Source organism: Bos indicus x Bos taurus, chromosome 13, assembly GCF_003369695.1.
Source record: "Bos indicus x Bos taurus breed Angus x Brahman F1 hybrid chromosome 13, Bos_hybrid_MaternalHap_v2.0, whole genome shotgun sequence".
In the NCBI taxonomy this organism is placed as follows: Eukaryota; Metazoa; Chordata; class Mammalia; order Artiodactyla; family Bovidae; genus Bos; species Bos indicus x Bos taurus.
In genome coordinates, this window is record NC_040088.1 from 29,116,679 (window position 1) to 29,138,599 (window position 21,921).

General features: G+C 58.5%; 1 protein-coding gene across 7 annotated transcripts; it reads left to right on the forward strand.

Annotated features, from left to right (window-relative positions):
* Positions 1–11,010: 11,010 nt before the first annotated feature.
* On the forward strand, positions 11,011–21,372 carry ARFGAP1 (ADP ribosylation factor GTPase activating protein 1). Of its 7 annotated transcripts, none has more exons than XM_027559116.1 (14): positions 11,011–11,162; positions 13,882–13,945; positions 14,147–14,256; positions 14,370–14,541; positions 15,003–15,103; positions 15,493–15,579; positions 15,882–15,978; positions 16,684–16,740; positions 17,219–17,251; positions 17,971–18,000; positions 18,654–18,710; positions 19,190–19,249; positions 19,776–19,852; positions 20,751–21,372. In XM_027559116.1, exons 2-14 carry the CDS (start codon positions 13,886–13,888, stop codon positions 21,091–21,093), a joined length of 1,284 nt encoding a protein of 427 aa, XP_027414917.1. In that variant the 5' UTR covers positions 11,011–11,162; positions 13,882–13,885; the 3' UTR covers positions 21,094–21,372. The 7 variants fall into 7 exon arrangements, with proteins under 7 accessions (XP_027414917.1, XP_027414920.1, XP_027414921.1 ...); XM_027559117.1 differs by lacking the exon at positions 11,011–11,162 and adding an exon at positions 12,511–12,529; XM_027559119.1 differs by lacking the exon at positions 19,190–19,249.
* Positions 21,373–21,921: the final 549 nt, after the last annotated feature.

The following is a 21,921-nucleotide window of genomic DNA, read 5'->3' on the forward strand; positions in this document are numbered from 1 at the left end:
CCCAGTTTTACTGAGACTCAGCCCTGGCCCTCTCTGCTGTACTGCTCAGGCTGGTCTGTGCCACGGCGCCGAGCTGAGTACCTGCCACAAGGACTGTGGTCACGAAGCCTGGGAGCTCGCACCTGGGCCTTTAGAGCAGTGTTTGCTGCACATCCTGGCCCAGACCAACAATTCTGATCTACACTGAAGCAAAATGCTGCTCTGCTTGCTGCAAAATCTCCTGCACATCCTCTGAGCTTCTTCCACCAACAGGGAGGTGGGGGGAGGTGGGTACAGGATGGTGGCAGGGCAGGGGAAGTGCTGCTGGAACATTCTGGGTTTCAATCCCACCCTGGTGCCCTGCAGCTCAGTTTCCCAGAAGCTTTCCTGAAGCTACAATTTCCATGTCAGAACTCAGAAGTCCAGGCTTCTGGAAGGTTTGAGCCTGCGGGTCTGTGCAGCTGAAATCCTGGCCTTTCCAGATTTTCTAGTGGCTTCTAGGACAATACTGTCACTGAAGTTCCCCATGCTGGTCATCCCAGGCCACCTGTCTGCAGGAGAAGCGCTGGAGCAGAGCCGACTCACCACCACAATGTAGGAAGGCCGGCACTGGATGGTGCTGAAGAGCCCCAGGATAACCACGACAATGCAGGCGAAGGTGGCCAAGATTGGTGCCCACTGGTAGCCCAGGAGGTTGAACATCTGCAGCTCCTGGGTAGTGACCTAGGAGCAGGGCGGTTGCATGAGGGACAGCAAACCCCTGGGGGCCCCAGAACTCCCTCCTGCCTGATCACCATCATCCAGCGCCCAGTGTGGTCTCGGCTCCTCAACAAAAATCTCCCGATGAGTCAAATGCACCCAGAAGCATCACCACTGGGGTATTCCTGCTTGAGCAAGTCCCAGGCCTCAGTTTCCTCACCTGCATAATGAGAACACAGGGGCTGCTCTAACTCAGGAGGCTGTCAGGCCAAACAGTGAACACGGAGCAGAAAGGTCAAGTTCAAGTGGGACACTGCGTCCTTGGGCCCCCAGATCAGCACCCTCCATGTCTGCAGGGTTCTCTCACAGCTTGGGGGTGCCCTCCCCTTCCAGGGTGTTCCCACACCCCAGCATTGTGGACGCCAGCCTTGCAGGCTCGGCCGATGGAGGACCAACACCAGGGAATCAGAGACGCCTAAGAAACCTGCCCTTTTATATGCAGGGGAGACGGACCAGCTCCAAGTCTGGAAATGACTTCAGAGAGCATTTCCTCACTCATTCATTCCTTCATTCACTCACCTAGTCTGTAGGCTGAGTTCTTTGCCAGGAGAAAGTACGACTGAATGCACTGCACCCCTCAATTTCCCCATGTGCCCACTGTGCACCCAGCACTCACTGCCACCAGGAGGGCTGCGGAGACAAGTTCACCATCCCCACCCAGAGTGAGTGGGGCGGGGGCTGCCGGCTGGAGCCCTGGCACGGGGCCACCTCTGAAGGGTGGAGGAGGGAGAGGAGCCCTTCCCAGCAGCCTCAGGTGTTAGAGGGAGAAGTCAGTCCTCTCACAGCTGGGATGGGCTGGACCTGGATGGGTTGAGGTAAGAGCAGCAGAGTTGGGATAGAGGGGAGTGAGGGGGACAGGGTGGGGAGGGGCGATCTCCCTCACACATGGCCCCAGCACTAATGGATGGAGCCCAGTCAGGTAGGCCTGTGTGGACTGGCTCTGTGGTCACCAGGCCTGCTGGTCACAGAAGCCCCTACTGCAGCCAGGATGCTTGGCCCTCTCCCAACACCCCTGCTCTTCTCTGCTGCTCTCAGCCTGTGTCCTGGAGCCCTCATGTAACCCCAGCCAGCCCCCAGGACACAGCTGCTATGGGTGCATCCTGAGCACTGGCCGGAGAGGTGACAGCTATTTCCAAGGGGTCTCAGAGAGGGGGTATTCCAAGTGTGTCCTCTGGGAAGCTGGGTTCTGCCCTAGGAAATAGCTGGAGTGGGGAGTGGGGAGGTGGAAGCAGGCCACAAGCAGGGAATCACATCAGGCAATTTCCGGGGGGATGGAGTCCCCCAGCAGAGTGGCTGGGCAGGACTTCCAGGGAGAGGCTCCAGAATGTTCTTCCCCAGCAGGAGGAAGTAGGCAGTAGGGCCATGAACCATGGCAGAGAGTGGAGACCTTGGCAGCGAACTGGGCCAGTTTCAGGGTACATTTCAGGGTCTGATTGAGCAGATGTTAAGCCTTCTCAGTCTGCTGGGTGCTGTCCAGGGAAGCCTGTTCTCTGCAAGGTGGGCACAGCAGCCCCCAGGCCTTTGGGGCACCCAGCTGCGAGAACACTCATGCCCTTAAGACAAAATCTTAGCCCCTCATGTAGTGGGGGCAGTCCGGCCCTGCCATCCAGCCCCACCCTCACTTCACTGGTGCATCCTGAGACCCTGCATCTCTCAACTCTTAAAGCCATGGTCATGTCTCACCACCCAGTTCTCTCAGCATATGCACAGAGCTGGCCTGGGCAGCAAGAGGGTCTGTCTGTCCATCTGTCTGCAGTTGCTGCCTGGAGCTAGGCCACTGCCAGGCCCTAAATGAGCCTCATTGGTACCATCAGGGCTCAGCTGCCCCTAGTATGGCCCCCACTACCCAGAGGAGGCCCACACATAGAAACTACCCAGTTACACAGATTTGGGGAAAAGAGAGACGAGGATCTAAGGGCAGAGGTCCTGCCTCCCTGACCCAGCCTGACTGGGCAGCTGTGAGCGGGTGGACTTGAACCCCAAGCTGGCAGCCTCCAAGGGGGATGGCCACATGGACTGTCTGCCACAGATGAGGGCAGGGAGGGGTGGGTGGAAGGACTGCCATGAGGGGGCAAATATCAGAGGTGGTGAAAAAGGAGCAGGGAGAAGGGGGAGCCCAAGCAAGAACAGCCCACACTGGTGGGAAGTTCCTTGGGGGCAGGAAAAAGAAACACACACCCACATGCACACAAAAGCACACACATGCACACACGAGCACACATGTGCACACATGAGTACACACACACAAGCACACACAAGCACACACGAGCACACACAGGGCAGAGCTGGCCAACGGCACCTGTTCTAGACACAGAATGAGCCCCCATCTGGGCACAGGCCTCCCCTTGGTGTCCAGAAGCCCTGACCAATGGGCAGAACACCCGCCCTGCTTGAGCTCCAACAGGTACCATGCACGGAGGGGGGAGGCAAAGTGAGGATGCCCCAGATCCCCCCTCCATCCCACTCCCGACCCAGGCCCAAGGCTGGACTGGCTGTGCAGCCCTGCTGAGGGCTCTCTAAGTCTGAGGGGTAGTCCCCAGGGTCTGCTCACCAAAGAGATACCCCACAGCTGGCAGGGTGGCCAGCACAGGCAGGGCTGGTGGGGCTGTCCTTTGTTTCCAAGCCAAGGTACTGGAAGGCTCTGCATTCCGCGGTGCCCCAGCAGCCTGCTCGCCTGTCCCAAAATCTTCCCTGGGCCCTGGATCCCACAAAGCCTGGAGCACAGCCTGGGAAAAGGCCCCACGGTGCTCCGTGGGCTCAGAGCCCGCAAAGGTCACACTATTCTCCAGGGAGAAGGTTCTGAGATGCTCAGGCCTTTGTCCTGAAGTTGGGTAACAAGAAAACTCTCACACTTGTCAAAAAGAGAAAAGAAAAAGAGAGAAAAGAAAGCCAAGGACTCAGTCCACGGCTTCCCCTCTGCTCCCCCTCCCACTACACACAGCGACCTGAGTGGTGGACCATGTCAAACCTCTTCCTACTCCGCTGCCCCCTCCACCCAGCAGAGCAGGGACAGGGGCATGGCCAGGACAAAAGGCCTTCTGCAGGCGTCCACTGCTCTTAGCTGTGGCCACTGGTCAGGTGGGGACGCAGCTCTGTCCTGGCACTAGGACTTGCCTGGCTGAGGCTAAAGAATCTGCAGGAAGCCCTGTCCAGGGAAACCCTGTTGCCCTCAAGCCTAGACAGCCTTCCCCCACACCCTACCCAGCTGCAGCCACATCTCCAGAGGCCTGTGGGGTGCCCATCTGTGCCATGGTTGCTCCAAGGCTTGAGGTGGCTCCTTGCTGCTGGCGGAACAGTCCCTGGACCTCACGCCTTCTGCAGGCCTGAGTTCTCCATAGATCGCCCACCTACTTCCTCTCCCCCAACCGCCCCAGCACAGAGCCTGACCCGGAGGAAGCTCCAGGAATCCCTTCCTTCCCCCAGGCGGACCTATGTATCTCACCTCCTGCCAGCCATGCCCCCAGGCAAAGGACTGGACCCCCATCTCCAAACTGTGATGGGTCTTCCCATCTCTGCAAGGTGGGGAGGACTTCCTACCCACAGCCTCTCTGAAGCAAATCCCTTCCTTCTCCGCAGCCCTCCAGCTCGAGAGAGCACACCCAAAGACTCCACAAAGCAGCGTTTCCCTTTTAAGACCAGAGACCCAGAGGCCCACCTTCATCTCCTCCCCAGCCCAGTGGCCTCCACTTTCCTTTAGGCCCCTCCTCCTGGGCAGCAGGAGCTCCTGGAAGCTCCAAAGGCAGAACTGAAGGAGGAGAAACTTGGAAGGAGGACTGCCCAAGTCCTCTGACAAAGCTTGGAATTCAAAGGGCCCCGCTAATCCCAGACACAAAAGACAGGGAAGCACAGCCCTGCAAGGGGGCCCAACCCTCTTCTCCACTCCCCGACTCTTCAGGCCAGGATAAAGGGCAGGGGTGCCCTCCTCCAGCTTGGGGGTGCCAAGGGTGGGCAGAGCGGGGCTCACACACACTCTCCACAGACAGGCCAACACACGGATAGATACACACTCCTAAACTCACCTGAACCCTGGCCCCCAGGGGCTGTCAGATCTCAGAACAGGGACTCCTCAGGTCACTCATTGTGCTGGCTTCACACACACACATACCCTTGCATACACTCGTGCGCACACTTGGGGCCACACACAATTTCGGACACCCGTGGACGCGGCAAGCCTCGGCGCCTCTTCCCAGCTCAGGACTCGGAGATCTCGGACCGGGCGCTCAGACCTGGAGGCTTGTTCTGCTCCAGCAACTTTCAGAAGCTCCCCCAGCACCTGTGAGGCAGCTTGGGACCCCTCTCCGCACCCCACGTCCGTCCCGCACCGCGCCCCCAACCCGGCCCCGGAGCGCACACACTGCGCGCCGGGTCTCAAGGAGGGGCCTTCGGGGTCGCGCACAGGGCTCTGGCTTCCCACTCCCCGCTCCCAGGCGGCGGAGAACTAAGGCAGCAGAAGCGCGTGGGTCCGAGCTGTGCCCAGCCAGGAGCCCGCAAAGACTGCTGAGGACCCAGTGGGCAGAGCTGAGAGCCGGGGGCGGCGTCCGGATCCCCTGTGCTCTGGGACTGCTGGGCCCGAGGACGGGTCACCACTCACCAGCTGGAAAGTACAGAGAAAGATGAGAGTGCAGCGGCCGGAGCAGCGGCCCAAGGTATCGGCCCTGTCTTTGGGCGCCGCCTCTGAAAGTCGGCACCAGGGACCACCCGGCGCGCCGGACTACAGACCCTCTGTCAGCCGCCCACGCCCTGCAGCTCCTCACTTTCCCACCTCAGCTCCGCCCATGGACTCTTTCCCGGCCCCTCCCTCCAATCCCCGACCCCTCCCCGCAGACTGAAGACCTTCGCAGGCGAGGTCCCGCCCCGAAGCCCCCACCAGTCCTCTGCCCAGCTCCGCCAGGCAGCCAGGGTCCCCCAGCCCAGCCCCGTCTCTCCGAATAACAGCCCCGTCTCTCCTCTAACTCGGACTCTGGGGGATTCTCGCCAGCTAGGGACTGGGCGCGGAATCCCCTTCTTAAAGGGGCGATGGCGCGGCTTCTCAGGAGGCCTGGAGTTGGAGGCGCCCTGCGGTGGCTCCAGGGCAGACCTGGCACTGCTGCCAACCCACCCCATAGTGTCCAGGATATCCCGCCCCCACCCCATACCTCCTGCACTTGCCCCCAGGCCCTCGCGGGACCCAACCAACCAGCCTCCTTCCTAATGGAGCCCCAGGCACACTCAATCACTGAGGCTTCCTGGGCCAGGTCAAGTGCTCAGAGGTCTGCCTCCTGGAGCTGAGGGCCCAGGAGGAAGAGGAGGGGGTGGCCAGCCTATGGGAGTTCACCTTCCCAGGCACCGTGGGGGGCCTGCAGGCCAGGCCAGGATCAGGCTGGAGGTGGAGGGAGACCCTGGGTTGCAGTCCCTCCTGTGCTAACTGGAGGGAGGACTACACGAGGACCCCCAGGTCACAGGTGTGGAGGTGGGACTGAACAAGAGAGATGGAGGCAGTTAAGGTGGGGGTCAGAGGTGTGGGCACAGCTGGGTTGGGCCTTCTCCCCTGGTCATAGAGAGCCTCTGGGTTCTCTGTCAGTGTGAGTCATGGTCAAGTGTGCCTCATGCCTGGAGGGGGCACAAGGCCCTGGTTAGACCCCAGGGAGGAGCAGGACCCGAACAGAGTGGCCGTATGGGTGGGAGAGGGAAGGGACACACTAGGTGAGGGGCAGCTCAGCAGGTGGCGTCAGTCCACCTGAAACCCTTCTTCCCTCCCACCCTCAGGCTGAGTTCCTGCTTCTCTGGACAGACAAGTTGCCCTTCACCTACACTGGTTTCCTCCTTCCTTCCAGCAGCAGTTCCCCACCCCATCCCTCCTACCCAGCCCCAGAGAGAAGAGGAGATGGAAAGAGCCCCACCCAGGCATCTCCAGCATTCATGCCAAGCTGGCTGGGCTCAGGCTGGGCCCCGGGGACACAGAAGGGAGCCACGAAATCCCCACTTCAACTTTGGCCACAGGGAGAGCTCACCTGACCCCCAGGGAACATGGTGGGCTGTGAGACAGGTGTAGACTGCTTGCTCCCCCACCCCTCAGACTTCTGTTGAGCCCTTGCAGTCCTGGGAACCTGCCTCCCTCTGGGGCTTCAGGGCTGAAGCCTGGGTCTTAGATGCCGCTGGTCAGCACATTCCATCCCTTTGGCCTGTTGTTGGTTCAGAAGTGGACACGTGACCCAAGCGACTGCATCTTGGGCTTTTGGCTGGGATGTGAACCACAGAGCTTACAGCATTAGGAGCTGCATATTGGGGACCTTCAGATGAAAATGAGACAGCAGAGCAAACATACAGAGAGAAACCTGGTTCTTAGTAATGCTGTTGAGCTGCTGGATCAAACCTCATCCAAAAGCCAGATTACCACTGGGCTTTTCACCACATGAGCCAATAGCATCCTTTTGTTATTTAAGCCATGTGGGGTTAGGTTTTCTGTATCTAACTAGAATTTGGACAGATTCTTGACTAAGGTAGGCATGGGAAGGGCTAAGGCAGGGGGTATATGGGTCTTCCTGTCATAGCCCTGGGATCTAAGCCCTCAGGTCTGCAATCTGAGAAGCTGTCCCTGTCTTAACACATTCTTAGCTATGACTCCTTAGCCTGAGTAACCAAGTGTCCTCTGGCACAACTGCAAGTTCCTGGGTGTTTTAGGATGAAGACAACTCAGGTTCAGAGACAGCTGTGCTCTGCAGTGATGCATGGTCTCGAGAATCAGCACGGCCACATTCCGACTTCCTTCCACCTCCTTTATCCCAGGGCACAGTTCTTCCCTGTGCATCTTCAGAGCCAGGGGCAGGGGTCAGATAGGCCAGGTCGACCAGGCCTTTCTTCATGTGGGGCCAAGTCCATCCATACAGCAGGCCAGAGGCCAGAGGCCAGGAGTGTGACAGCCCCAGTCTGAGCCAGCCCCATGCCTGTCTCTCAGATGAAGGATGGGTCCACTTCAGGGAGGCACTGGCTGTGGAAGGTGGTCAGTGGAGGATAGAAACAGACAGAGCACAGAAACCAGGCACGTGTCCACTGGCCAGTGAGCATGTGCCCAGCTCCACCACCATTATGAAACTGGAAATCAAAGCAGCAGTGATAACACATATGTTCACAGTGTGGCAAAGATAGCTACCGATGACGCTCAGCCGGGAGGTGTTGTACCTAAGAAACGGGTGCACCGGCATCAGGGCATTTGGTACAAGGGCTCTGTGAACAATCTGGTCAAATCCACCAAAGCTGACCCAGCACTCACACAGTGAGAGTCAACACCATGTGGGCATTGCAAAGTGCCTCCACAGGCCCACACCCGAGGGGGCCTGTGGTGACTTTGCAGGTGGACTGTGTGGCTTGGGCTGGCCCTTGCCTCGCGGAGCCATTTACTCTGAGGTTTTCATTTTGCTGCTCTTGTGTTCCCTTCAATTTATTCACATCGAGAACTTCAGGAGCCCTGGGGAGGAAACCACTAAGATGATCATGTTACTCTGACTGGAAGTTAATGGACTGCTGGTGGTTCCGAAAGAAAACAAATTACCTATGTGTTTTAGATGGGGCAATAAAACACCTTCAATTTGCAGTTCCATGTTCAGCACCATTCACCATGTCATACCCAGATTTCTCCTCTGTCACTTGGTCATTGTGCCAGACTTGAGATGGCAGAGAAAGGCAAGGGCGTGACAGCTGCTGCAAGGTGGCAGGCTTCCCTGTCCTTGGAGGGCCCTCCCTCTGCTTTTGGCTCTGGGAAAGACCGTGGCCCTAGGCTCCCCAGTGGTGGAGTGGGGATTGACTTTTAGCTTTGTAGTCAGAAAACTAAACATCTAGCCTCTGCTCGGTGTTTACTCTTGTTGCTGTTGTTCAGTTGCTCAGTTGGGTCCAACTCTTGCGACCCCATGGACTGCAGCATGCCAGACTTCCCTGTCTTTCACTATCTCTTAGAGTTTGCTCAAACTCATGTCCATTGAGTCAGTGATGCCATACAACCATCTCATCCTTTGTTGCCCGCTTCTCCTCCTGCCCTCAATCTTTCCCAGCATTGGGATCTTTTCCACTCAGTTGGGTCTTCACGTCAGGTGGCCAAAGGATTGGAACTTCAGCATCAGTCCTTCCAATGAATATTCAGGGCTGATTCCCTTAGAATTGACTGGTTTGATCTCCTGGCTGCCCAAGGGACTCTCGAGAGTCTTCTCCAATACCGAATTCGAAAGCATCAATTCTTCGGCTGTGCCCTTTCCAGGACCACTTTCCCTTTTCCTCTCCTACCTTTCAACATCCTTCACACCTCCTCCTCCAGGAAGCTCATGTAAGGAATCCAGCACGGGGCTCTGGCTCTCTGAAGCCCAGGGTCTTGTGCTGAAATCTACACTGCCTCACAGTGCCCCTATGTAGACTCTATGAGTGCTCTGTCCACATCACCTCAGCCCTCTTGTTTCTGTGCATGCCAGCGGCTTCTCCCTGTGAGACCTGCTGGCTCCTTCCTGAGGGCTTCCCCTGACTGCAAGATGTGCTCATGCCAAGCTGGGCACAGGGCAGGCTAGACTGGCCAGGAAGCCAAGGTAAACCTCCAGGGCAACTTTCAACCAGCAGTGGAGGGAATTACAAATGAGATATAATTCAGAGTACCTGCAAACACTGGCCCCCTCACACTGCTGCTGGGGCATGAGATGGTGCCCCCATTTTGGAAGACTGATTCACAATTTCTTATGAAATTCAATACACACTTCCCCCATCACCCAAGAACTTTACGTCTAGGTAATTGTGCAAACAAAATGTTAAGATACACCCACCAAAAGGCTTGTGTGTGAATTTCAGGGTAGCTTTATCCACAATAGTCAAGACCCAGAAATGACTCCATTGTCCAATATGTGAGTGGATAAGTGAGATATGTTCATTGAATGGAATAGTATTCAGCAAAAAAAGGAATGAAGAGCTGAAATATTAAGTGAAAGAAACCATTTGAAAGAGTACTTATTGAATGATTCTGTTTATGTAAAGTTCTAGGACAGGAAAACTAAGAAATGGGGATAAAAATAAGAACAGTAGTTGCCTGTAATGGAAATATTCTATGGTGGAGGTTACACTGGGGTATCCATTTCTCAAAACCTATTGAGTGTAAATCACTGAATGTAAATTATACCTCAGTAAAAATGTTCATACTGTGCTTAGGCGCTCGGTCTTATCAGACTCTGCAAGTCTGTAGCCTGGCAGGCTCCTCTGTCTATGGGGATTCTCTAGGCAAGAATACTGGAGTGGGTTGCCGTGCCCTATTCCAGGGGATCTTCCCAACCCAGGATGGAACCCAGGTCTCTTGCATTGCAGGCAGATTCTTTACCATCTGAGCCACCAGGGAAGCTCAAGAATACTGGAGTGGGTAGCCTGTCCCTTCTTCAGGGGATCTTCCCGACCCAGGAATCAAAACGGGGTCTCCTGCATTGCAGGCGGATACTTTACCAGCTGAGCTACCAGGCAACTGGATCACTCCAAAAGTTACACAGATAAATGCAGAATGTGTGGATATACAAAAAAGCACAAAGTAAAAACAAAACCAAACATCACTTGCAGTTACACTCCCCAGAGAGAGATCACCAGTCTGGACAGTTACTCTTCCTACAGTCATAGTTCCCATACTTGGGACCCTACTATTTACACTGCTTGGCAGCCTGCTTGCAACATCTCCAGCTGCTCTCCACATCCACCCCCATCCTTCTCTACCTCAGATTACACCTGTGGGCTTGGCCAGTGGGAGGCAAAATCAGGAGACCAGAGGGCAAGAGACCATAGAAGCCGGTGTTCACTCCTGTATCTTTTCCTACTGGATCACCTTGGGCTCGCCATGCCCACAACCAGAGATGACAGCGCCTCTGGGGCCGCGGCGCCGAGGACACTGTCCTTCCAGAGTCGGAACCTCTCCCATCCCCTTGGAGCCTGTTGACGTCACAGCTCTGCTGCTCCAGCACTGGGTTCCCGCAGAAGTCCTGCGGTGCCCTAAACCTGCTCACACTCTCCTAATCAGCCCCCTTGTAAGTAAACGCCCATGAATCATCCTAATTTGAGCAGGCCATCTTTATCCCGTCTGAATTCTGACGGGGCAGTGCCGGTGAGAATGACCGTCGGTCCCCAGAACACCGCGGTCCCTGCTGGACTAACAGCTCTGGCACAGCAGCCCGGAGGAGGACGCGTCCCTATAGCGACGGAGCAGGGTCGCGCTTCCGGCCCAGCTGGCAGGACGGAAGTCCCGCCCCCGCCGGCCCGCCCCCGGCTTCCCGTGAGACCCTGCGAAGCGCGACGTAGCCGGAAGCGGGTGGCGACCGGGTGGGCGGCCGGCGCGCGTCCTCTGTGCAGTTCGCGGCGCGGCAGACCCTGGCCCGACCCCCGCCGAGACCCCCGCCCTGACCCCAGCCCGACCAGGCGGAAAGGATCTAGCGCCCTGCCCGGTAAGCGCGCGACCTAGACCTAGAGGTCCTGGTTCCCCCTGGGGCTGGTCCACGGCCCCTCCCGGTGGCCACCCCCGCCAGACCCCCACCCATCTCGAGGCAGCCATCCACAGGATTTGGAAGCGCCGACCTCGCCCTCCCCCAGTCGTTCCGGGGCTGGTCCACGGCCCCCCTTCAAGTCCCCACCCCCCAACGCAGCACCCCTCCTCCGGCCGTCCCCGCCCAGACCCCCACCCACCCTGCAGGGCGCCCCAGATCCCCAACCTTCTTTCCTCTGAGACTGTCACGGGCCCTTGTTCACCTGCACCCCTTCCGTAGGGCCAGCCGGCCCTGCCCCGTCCCCTCCTTCGGATCCAAGACGTGGTCCGGACTTAGGGTCCGGTCAGGCCTCTTTCTGAGTTCTGAAGGGTCTTCCACTCTTCAGAGGGAAGGATCCTCCTCTCGGTGTTTAAGAGGCCTGTCTCATCGGGAGCGGCAGCCACCCCTTGGCCGTGGGTGACGGTGTTGCGGGAGGGAGGGGAAACCGAGAGAGGACTTTGGAATCCTCCCTCAGTTTATGTACCTCTAGTAGAAGGACTGTGTTTCTCATCTGCCCTGTTAAACAGCTTCTCGCCTGCCACAGACGTGAGAGTTAATTGTGCTCATTTGGTGCAAGCTTAAGGGTCCAGCCACCATGGGTTTCTGTGCCAAATGGGGCTGTCATAATGGTCCAGGGGATAAGTAGTGTTGAAGTTGGCCTTGGCATCCCTTCCCCACCCTGCAGAAGTGCACAAGTAACAGTGCTTTAGGATGAGAAACGGTGGTCCTTCCATGTAGGTGCTTTGAGTGCTCAGGTGGTTTCAGAGAAAGATCAGCATGATTTGTCCCTGTCGCTGGTGACAGCCCCAACAGTGTGCTTAAGTCATCCCTTTTAATCTCAGGTCTTGAAGAAGTTCCCACTTAGGGAGCAATGTTCTAAGGTCTGACAAGTGGCTTCTCTCATGAGCTGAGAAAAAATGTCTTGGTTCACCATTTACTGAAGCCTCGTCCTCTTGCAGAGAGCTGTGTGTTACCATCTTGATTTCAAGTATTAAAGCAGGAGTTCTTGGATTCTTTTTCAAGATAAACTTTGGCCACCTCATGCGAAGAGTTGACTCATTGGAAAAGACTCTGATGCTGGGAGGGATTGGGGGCAGGAGGAGAAGGGGACGACAGAGGATGAGATGGCTGGATGGCATCACTGACTCGATGGACGTGAGTCTCAGTGAACTCCGAGAGTTGATGATGGACAGGGAGGCCTGGCGTGCTGCGATTCATGGGGTCGCAAAGAGTCGGACACAACTGAGCGACTGATCTGATCTGATCTGATCTGATGGTTTTGAAAGAAGGTATTTGTTTCTCATGTATTAAAGTTAGGATTTCACAGAATTAAAGGGTCTTCTTATGCAAAAAAACAGTTGCTCTTAAATCCAGCCCACCTCATTCACTTTCATGTGACTTTCCCCCGCTGTCATTCTGCCAGTCCTCACTCTGCCTTCTTTTACACAACTACACGTTCAGGGCAGGCTCATCCTAGTTTTGACTTCTGTTTGCCTGTGTCCTGTGAGTGTTTGGCATTCTAGATTCAGGAAGCATGGTTGTGGGGACAAGCTGGGTCCCCTTGAGGAGTAACTGAAGGTAACAGGCAGATGCGGACCAAGATGCTCCTGGGTTTTCATGCCATTGCATTGGCAGGGAAGCTGGTGGGAACAGGCCCCTCTCAGACAGTGGGCGTGAGGTCAGAGGTTGCAAACACTGCTAGCGACGCAGGCGTGTGGCTCTGTCTCTGACAGTGGCCTATGTGTCCTCGACAAGACACGTCCTGCCGGGGAAGCTGGAGGGACAGTGTGCACACTCTGGTCCCAGGACCCCGGCCAGGTTAGGGTTAGTTTACATCCAGCACTGTGCTGGGCACCCTTTCCCTCCCTGGCTTGATTCTTACTGTATCAACTTTCCTGGTCATGAATTAAACAGGCCACCATTGAACTTGAACTTGGCCAAAGCTAGGAGATCTGTGAAGAGATGGCTTTTCTCTTCAGCCCAGGCTGTGTGGCTGCTATTTCCCACAGTGTCCCCATGAGGCATTGTGACAGATCTGCAGGTCCATAGGCCCCTGCCCATGCCCTGCTGTGGCCATGCTCTCTGTCATCTCCGTCCTTCAGATGGCCCCTGGGAGGCCAGCCTCGTCCCATGTCAGTCAGGACCACCACTTCTGCCCCAGGCCTGGAGCCTCCCTGTGCTGGCTTGAGGCAGGTGGGGCGTTGCCGGGACCAAAAATGTGGGGCTCCCTGACTTCAAGTACCATCAGCCTGAGTCCAGTATGTTGCCCTGAAGGCAGGAAAAGAGATTTAGCAGCCAGTTCTGAGCACATTTTATAAAGCCCAGCCCTTTGCTAGGAGCTTCACTGGAAACCGACATTCCATAAATTACACAGTCTTGATGCGACGTGGTAAGTGGCCTCTAGTAACTGCACGTTACTGCTCATGATCACTTTATTGGCCTGGCAGCATCCACACTACTTTGGGCTTTTCCTTGCGCCTGGAGAGCAGGTTCCCGCAGTGAGGGGCCTCCACGCTGCCTGTAGTGAGTTGTCCTATTCCCTAACAGCTTCCAAGCAGCTTCTTGGGGTTCCTTGAGGTTATATCTTGTAGTGTGTTTGCACTGGCGGTTGATTTTCTTGTGAAAATCTTGTTTTTCTCAGCACCATGGCCAGCCCAAGAACCAGGAAGGTTCTTAAGGAAGTTCGGGCGCAAGATGAAAACAATGTAAGCATCTGCTTTTCCTCGACACCCAGTTCAGGTTTCAGGAACCTCTCGGGGTAGTGTGTGGTCTTGGGGTCCTCACTCCCTGTCACCGTTGGCCTCATAACCAGCCTCCCTGTTCTTGCTCTTGGGGCCACCACTGGGTCTTGGGGGTCCCTGGGTCCTGCCTCAGCCTCTGGACAAGCCCCTGGACACCCTCCGCAGGTGTGTTTCGAGTGTGGCGCCTTCAACCCACAGTGGGTGAGCGTGACCTATGGCATCTGGATCTGCCTGGAGTGCTCGGGGAAGCACCGTGGGCTTGGGGTTCACCTCAGGTCAGTGCGCAGGGGTGGGGAGGAGTGGGCCCCCATGTAGGTCGGCCCCTTTCACCCCCGGGCTCTGAGTCAGGGGGCGATATAGGTGATGAGGCCAGCCCTCTGCTGTGCAGCTTCGTCCGCTCTGTCACGATGGACAAGTGGAAGGACGTGGAGCTGGAGAAGATGAAGGCGGGCGGAAACGCTCGGTTCCGGGAGTTCCTGGAGTCTCAGGAGGACTACGACCCCTGCTGGTCGCTGCAGGAGAAGTACAACAGCAGGGCTGCTGCCCTCTTCAGGGACCGGGTGAGGCAGGCCGCTCGCCACGTGGAGGCTGCTCCGGCCACGGGCACTGAGATCCCCTGTGGTTCTGACCACAACATGGAGGCCGCGTGCCATCTGCATGGAGACAGCATGCATGGCCTTGGCTCTTCCCACCTGGAGGACTTGGGGGGCCTGTGGTTTACTGGGCTGAGGATGGGCTTTCCTCCCAGATTCCGGGAAGCACTGTGTCCAGACACCTCTGTGCATGCAGCTAAAGCTCCCCTGAGAACTTCAGTGCCTGCGGGGGAGGCCCATCGTTCGGGGTGTAGAAAGAGGGCCTCAGAGACTAAGAGCTTGCCCGTTTGGCGTCCACACCCAGCAGAGCCCCCAGCCCGTGGTGTAAAGCCAGAGGGGCTGTGTGGGGGGCAGGGAGTGCACTGCGGTCAGGAGCATTTAGGCCACCTTGATGGGCCCCTGCTCTCTGACCCAGGTTCCCTTGGCAGGTGGCTGCTCTGGCCGAAGGCAAAGAATGGTCTCTGGAGTCATCACCCGCCCAGAGCTGGACTCCGCCTCAACCCAGGACACTGCTGTCCTCTGCCCACCGGTAGCTCCTCATCCAGCCTTCTGGCCAGCTCTGTGCTGGGTTCAGCCCAGCCCCTTCCTCCTCTCTCTTCAGTAGTGAGATTCTGGTCAGAAGGGCTCCAGACTGTGGCCCAGTGCTTGCTGTGGCCTTGGTCCCCCTGGTTTCCCTGCGGCCCCCCTGCAGGCTCAGGCCGGCATGGAGCCCCTGTGGCCCCCGTCCCCCCAGAGCCGCGCCTCCCTTACTTCTCACCAGTTTCAGCTGCTGAGCCTAAGCTTGAGCTGCCTTCTGCTCAGAGCTTAGTGTTCAGAGGAGCCAGGCATGAGCAGGTGGGCGTGACTGCACCTCCCAGAGACCCCTGCGGGCATGTACCCACCCTCTGTTGGCCTCTTACTTTTGACCCACCATTGCAGAGCCTCTGGCCAGGTGCAGAACTCCACCGCCTCTGGGGACAAGGCTTTTGAAGACTGGCTGAATGATGACCTTGGTTCCTATCAAGGGTAGGGTTTCAGGCGGGCTCAGGGGAGGCTGGGGGCAGGGGGCACTGTGAGAGTGGCTGGGGCTCCTGCCCATGTGTGTGGTGGGTGCAAGATTGGCAGGCCCTGTGGAGTCCTGAGTGGCAGCTTCAGGAGGGTGCTTGAGTGAGAAAACCACTGAGAGAAAGGACGTGATTCCTCCCTGGAACCTGCCTGGCCTGTGGACGAGTGTGTCCCACTTCCAGCAGTGACCTGATATCTGGGTCTGGATGCCTCTGCACCCTGTGGCTGTCAGGAGCAGCAAGCCTGTTGCCTGTGTCCCCCAGGGCCCAGGAGAACCGTTATGTGGGGTTTGGGAACACGGTGCCGCCTCCAAAGAGGGAAGACGACTTCCTCAACAGCGCCATGTCGTCCCTCTACTCGGTGAGGATGCTGTCCCAGTGCCCCCCGCCCCGACGCCCCAGGGCCTCCTGGAGACCAGCCATCCTAGGATTGCAGTGGCCCACTCCCCTTTCCTTCACTGACCTCACACCTTAAAGCTGGGCTTACGGGGTTTAATCCCACTTGTGTTTTGTCTTTCATTTACTTTGGCTACAATGTATAAGACACGTGCCCCAGGTTTAACAAGGCATGTTTTCCCCGGAGACCTCGGGCTCTGAGTGGAGCCTGCCTGGCTGCCCCTCCTGGCAGGGCCACCCTGTTGCATGGGTTCTGGGCTGAGTCTGCTCCAGGGGAGAAGGGGCCGTCAGCCTGGCCTGTTTTTCAGAAGCGCCTCCCAGGGTGTGAAGTTTGTGTCCCCGTGTCCCTTCCATCCTACCCCCAGAAGCTGAGCATCTTTTGTCAGCTCCTCATGAGGGTCACTCCACATCTCCCCAGGAGGCACAGGCTCAGTGGGGATTTAATCCAAATGACTGGCTTCTGTTGTGGAGGCTCAGGGGAAATTACCTTGGACTCAGAACAGGTTTCATGACCCCTGCGGCCTGGTGGGAAGGCCTGTCTCCAGGGAGTGGACCTGAGCTGCTTCTGGGGCCCCTAGCTGTGTCTTTCCCACGGAGCATGGGTGCGAAGGATGCTCTCCTGTGTCTGCGTGTGGAGCTGCCACATGGCTTGTGTGTGGCTTCCTTGCAGGGCTGGAGCAGCTTTGCTACCGGAGCCAGCAGGTTCGCCTCAGCGGCCAAGGAGGGCGTAAGTACCAGGCTGTCCTGCAACACCACAGGCTAGGCAGCCAGGGGTCCTGACGGGGCTCCAGCCACAAGTTCGTCTGCCCCACGGGGGTTTCTGTGAGTGGCCCCTCTGCCGGGGCCCTGAGAGCACCCAGGGTGCTGGGGAGAGGTGAGAAGTATGACCAGTTGTGCTCAGCAGTGAACAGCAGAGCCCGCTGGACAAGGCCCCACCCCGCCTGGGGGCCCTGTGTCCAGAGTGCAAAGGTCGGCGTCGGGCCTGCTCCCTTGCCCTGGGCGCCCCTACCCTACCCTGGTGGTCTAGCTCCTGGGGGAGCAGGGGTAGAGGGCAGCTTTGCGGGGCCTGAGAGCCACTGTGGGGTGAGTGCCAGTCCTCGTGGCCATCAGGAAACGGGCCTGAGCACCCAGGCCCTGCAGATGCGCAGCTCCAGCAGCCAGTGTCGGGCAGCTGATCAGAAAACCCTCTTTGTACTTCCTTCCAGGCGACAAAGTTCGGGTCCCAAGCAAGTCAGAAGGTACCGGAAGAAACCTTTGCGTGGGCACTATGGGGCTGCTTCTAGGCTGGGTGGCCTCCATGTGCCCTGTGTCAGGGGAGGAGTGTTTTACACCAGCAGTCAGGCGCCCACGGGCCCGCACGGAGTTGTCTCTCAGGCTCCCACATCTGCATGTTACTTCAGGCGCCTGTGGGTTTGGGAGGTGGAGGCCACTCCACCTTGGCCTTGTGGGGAAGGAGGCCCTGCGCTGGGTCTGGGCAGCCGTGGGCGGGAGACCCAGCACCCCCTGGGCATGGGGGTTTTGTCCCAGGGATACAGCGTTCCTCGTCTCTATTGGTGTTCCCCCTTCCTGTGGTTGCGTCGGGGCCCGCTGTTTGTCTTGTTTTCAAACCTTGGCTCGCAGTCCTGGTGGTCTCCTGCGTGATGTCTGGCCCTGGGCTGGGTTCAGGACTTGGGGTAATGGCTTTGGGGGCCGGCGGAGGAGCCTCCGAGCCATGTGGGCCCCTCCCACCCTGAGGGCTGAGCTCCCCCAGCCCCACTCAGGGACGTCTCTAAGCCCCCATTTCACTTGACTTCCACCCAGCCTGCTCCTGTCATCCTGGGAGGGTCAGGTGGGAGGGGCTGGGTCTAGAGAGGGTGCGGTGCCCGTGGGACCCTGTCCTGGTTGTCGCGACTGTGGCGCCTACCGCCTTGCTCTCTCTCTTCCCCCACCCCTGTCTCCCCACGCTGTCTGGGTAAAGTTCTGGGGTTCCAAGCAGCAGCCAGAGCTGGTAAGGCCCCGTCTGTGCTTGTGCATGCCCCCTTAGCCGCCCCATGTATCCGGCACGCGCCTGCACTACAGCCTGCATGTTGGCGCTTCCATGTGCTCACACTCAGAGCTGCTCCCCAGCTTGATGGGCTCCCATTTGAGCATCCGTGTCACAGGCAGGAGGCATGGGATCCAGAGCTCAGGGCTGCCATAGGGGACCAATGGGCCGGGGTACCCTGTGGTCCACAGGGAGTTTTTCGTGGTGTGGTTTAATTATCTTCAGCCAAACAATCGGAAAGAGTCCAGTCCTACTGGCGAGGGCCCCGCACTGTGGTCATCTCCCCATTGTCCTGCCTGCTCCCGACCTGAGCCGCTGGCCTGGCCTGGCCTCCCCCCACCCCCAGCTCCATCCCTTCTGTGTGAGCTCCCTTGGGGGCCCCTGGAGGGCAGATGGGACTGGGAGTACACCTGTCTGTATGAGGGACAGCGGGGGCTCTTCAGGAGCCCAAAGGCCAAGGACGGCAGTGCCCAGCCTCCACGACAGCCAGGAGCATCGTGTGGTGGTGGCTAGGCCTTGCCAGCCACCTTCCCTCCACGGGCAGAGTTCGCCGTCCTGAAGAGAACATGCCACAACACGCACACAACTTTTCTTCATCATGTCTTTCCTTCTAACAGGCTTCGGAGTTGGGCCACAGTCTGAATGAGAGCGTCCTCAAACCCGCCCAGGAGAAGGTAACATGGGGAGAACTTCTGGTGTTCAGCTGTGTTCAGTTCCCTGGGCCCTCGTTCGAGGGGCAGTTGCTCCTGGGGGCTGTTTGGGTCCTCAGACTCCCTGGTGTCCCTGGGGGACTGGTGCCTATGGGCCCTCATCCTGGGTCAGCGAGGCCTGGCCTTGCACCCTGCTCCTGCGTGGCTGGGCATGCATCTTGCCACTTGCCCTGGAGGCCCAGACAGGCAAGAGGAACATGGGGTGGGCAGGGCAGGGCAGTGCCAGCCTGTGTGGGAGGTAGGGGGCGACGCAGAGAACACCAGGGGTGGGGGTCCAGTGAGACTGGCCCGGGCTGTAGGGTGGTCGGCCGGCCCTCCCTTTTGCTTCTGGGGAGGGGACAGCATAGAGACAGAGCCCCTGGTGCCAGTGCTGGTGGGTGGCAGCCTTCAGTGCAGGCAGTGGGCGACTGCTGGGCTGTGACGACGCTGTTCCCATCTGCCAGGTGAAGGAGGGGAAGATTTTTGATGATGTGTCCAGTGGGTTCTCTGAGTTGGCGTCCAAGGTAGGGCAGCCCCGCCTGACGTGCAGGCTTGGCTGGAAGCGTCTCCATGTTCCAAGGCACCCGGAACCGTGAGCAGGGAGGGCCAGCGCTTCATGCGCATCTCTTCTTGGCCCAAAGGGCCTGTAGGACCAAGGAGGGTCAGGCGCTCCGGTGCTGACAGCCTGAGGAACATGGAAACCTCTGGACGAGCTCCGGTCCCAGCCACTAACCTGTTGCTATTTTCTTTCATTCTTTTCTTGCTGCGGCCAACCTTCCTGGTGAGTGTGCTGTGGGTGGCCTGCCTCTCTGCCTGGCGCTGTGGGTGGGGGCGCATTCGTCCTGCTTCCTGGCCCAGAGCCTCTCCTCAGGCTCTCCTGGCCGTAGCTTCTTGTGCCCACACGGCAGGCATCCTGCCGTCCCCATCCGATCCTGTCCAGTAAACTGGCCTGAGTTTGGCGGTTCACTGCATTTCTAATCTTCACCCTGGTCTTTGGACACTGCGCAGTCCCAGCAGAGCCCGGCTGAGCCGTCTTCCGCTCTCTTCCAGGTCCAGGGAGTTGGCAGCCGGGGCTGGCGGGACGTCACCACTTTTTTTTCTGGGAGAGCAGAGGATTCATCAGACAGGTATGCTGTGTCCATTCCTGAAGTGGGCTGCCTTCTGACATCTCCCCCAGATCTCAGAGGCAAGGCGTCTCCCCCAGGGTCTTGGGTGACGATCAGAAACCCCTGGAGCCCTGGAGGTGCAGAGAGGCATGTCAGTCCCTCAGCCTCTTACTCTGAAGCCCTGCCTTCTACCTCGGGAGCTACCGCTGCCCAGGTGACGGGGGTGGTCTCAGCCTTGCCCTTGTTGGACGGGCTGAGGGAGAGGAAGGGCCCCTGGGCTTTGACCCACCTCCTCGGGGTCTCCAGCGCTCAGGGCTCTGCCCAGGCCTTCCTGCTGGGAACCAGGTGGGCCAGCTTTCTCCTCCTCTGACTCGGATGGGACCCTGGGGCTCTGATGGACGAGCTTATACCCGGCCCAGAGTGGCAGCCACTCTGCCAAGGCGGGTGCTGTTGGTCTGCCTGCTCGTGGACCAGCTGCTTCCTCCCAGCACTGCTGGACGTGTTCAGCGGTGAGGTTGCGGTTGGGTGAGGAATTCTCGTCCTGAGCTGGTTCCACAGTACAGAGAAGGGTCAAGTCTCTGAGTTTTCTTCCCATTATTTGTTGCAGGAAAGTAGTATTTTACATTTTCCTCTGAAACATCCTCCATGTGGGTGGGACTGATGGAGGGTGGGCTCTGGTGGCAAGTGGCCTGAGTCCTTCCATCAGGTTCCACGGCCTCAACTCCATGGAGGAGCCCCCCCGAGGCTGGGCGTCCTCTGCCCAGGAGAACAATGACTCCAGGACCCTGAGGGGCGTGGACCAGGACTCTGGGTTGGAGCTCGGACTTAGCTAGGGAGAGGCTGAGGGGAGGCCAGATGGCTTGGGGCCCCCGTGATGACCTTCCGGTTCTGGGAGCTCAGAGAGCCCTGTCTGTCCCAGACCCCCGGAGGGCCCAAGCTACCAGAACAGCGGTGGGGACAACTCCCAGAACACCCTCGACCAGAGCTTCTGGGAGTCCTTTGGGAGCACCGACCCTGCCAGGGCCCACCGGTCCCCAAGCAGCGACAGCTGGACATGCGCGGATGCCTCGGCTGACAAGAGGAGCTCGGACAGCTGGGATGTGTGGGGCTCGGGCTCTGCGTCTGCGTCCAACAATAGGATCAGCGACAACAGTGATGGTGGGGAGGCCTGGGGGGGTGGCGGGGAGGGCCGGCCCAAAGTTGCCAAGAAGGCCACGCCGCCACCCACGGTGGACGATGGCTGGGACAACCAGGACTGGTAGGGGCCCGAGGCCAGGTGCAGCGGCCGCTCTGCCTCCTCCCTCTTTCCGTTCCACCCAAGAAACGCCGGACGTGCGAGAAGACAGCCTCAGCCGAGACCCAAGAGCCACGTGCCTGTGGGAGTGGGGGCGTTTCTGTGCCCCTGAGCTCGCTTTCCGGGGGACCCAAGCCAGGTGCTGTCACAGGCAGGGCTCCCTGCTGCTGCAGGGCCAGCACACCCAGCCCCTCCCCAGAGAGCTCGGTAATAAACGCTCTCCTGCTGTTGCACGAGGCCACATGTGCTCGAGGCCTGATTTTCCTTGAAGTGACTTTAACTTTCTGTTTGCTCTCTTTTTTTCTTTGCAAGAAATTGCCTGAGGTTTGAGCGCTGCCTCCGCCTCCCCTTCCCATTCCTGTCTGCACTAATGCTCACCTGCGGCAGCTTGCCTGGCCTCAGTCCAAACCACTGGGCTCCCATGGGAGCGCTGGGCCCAGGTGGTTGCCAGCCCTGTCCTCCTGGCTGGCTTTGCAGCAAGGGCTGGAGTATCCAGCTCCCCTGCCCCTGTGGGGCTTTGATGTCACAGCAAAGCACCTGGAGACACAGGGTGGTCTGGGCAATCGCCCTCACCAGTGAAGGGGAGAAAGGTCCCCAGTGGGTGTCTGCCTGGGAGAGCAGCTTTGTAAGGACAGACTGGCAGTGCCCCCTCCTCTCCTGGTTAGACATGGGGCAGCCAGCACGTGGCCAGCTGGGCCTTCGTCTTCCTGAAACCTCCTGACCCTGGGCACCTGGGGCCGCTGGAGGTTCTGGACCTCCGGAGCTGTGCCTTCTGGGTGGTTCCGTGTCCTGTCCT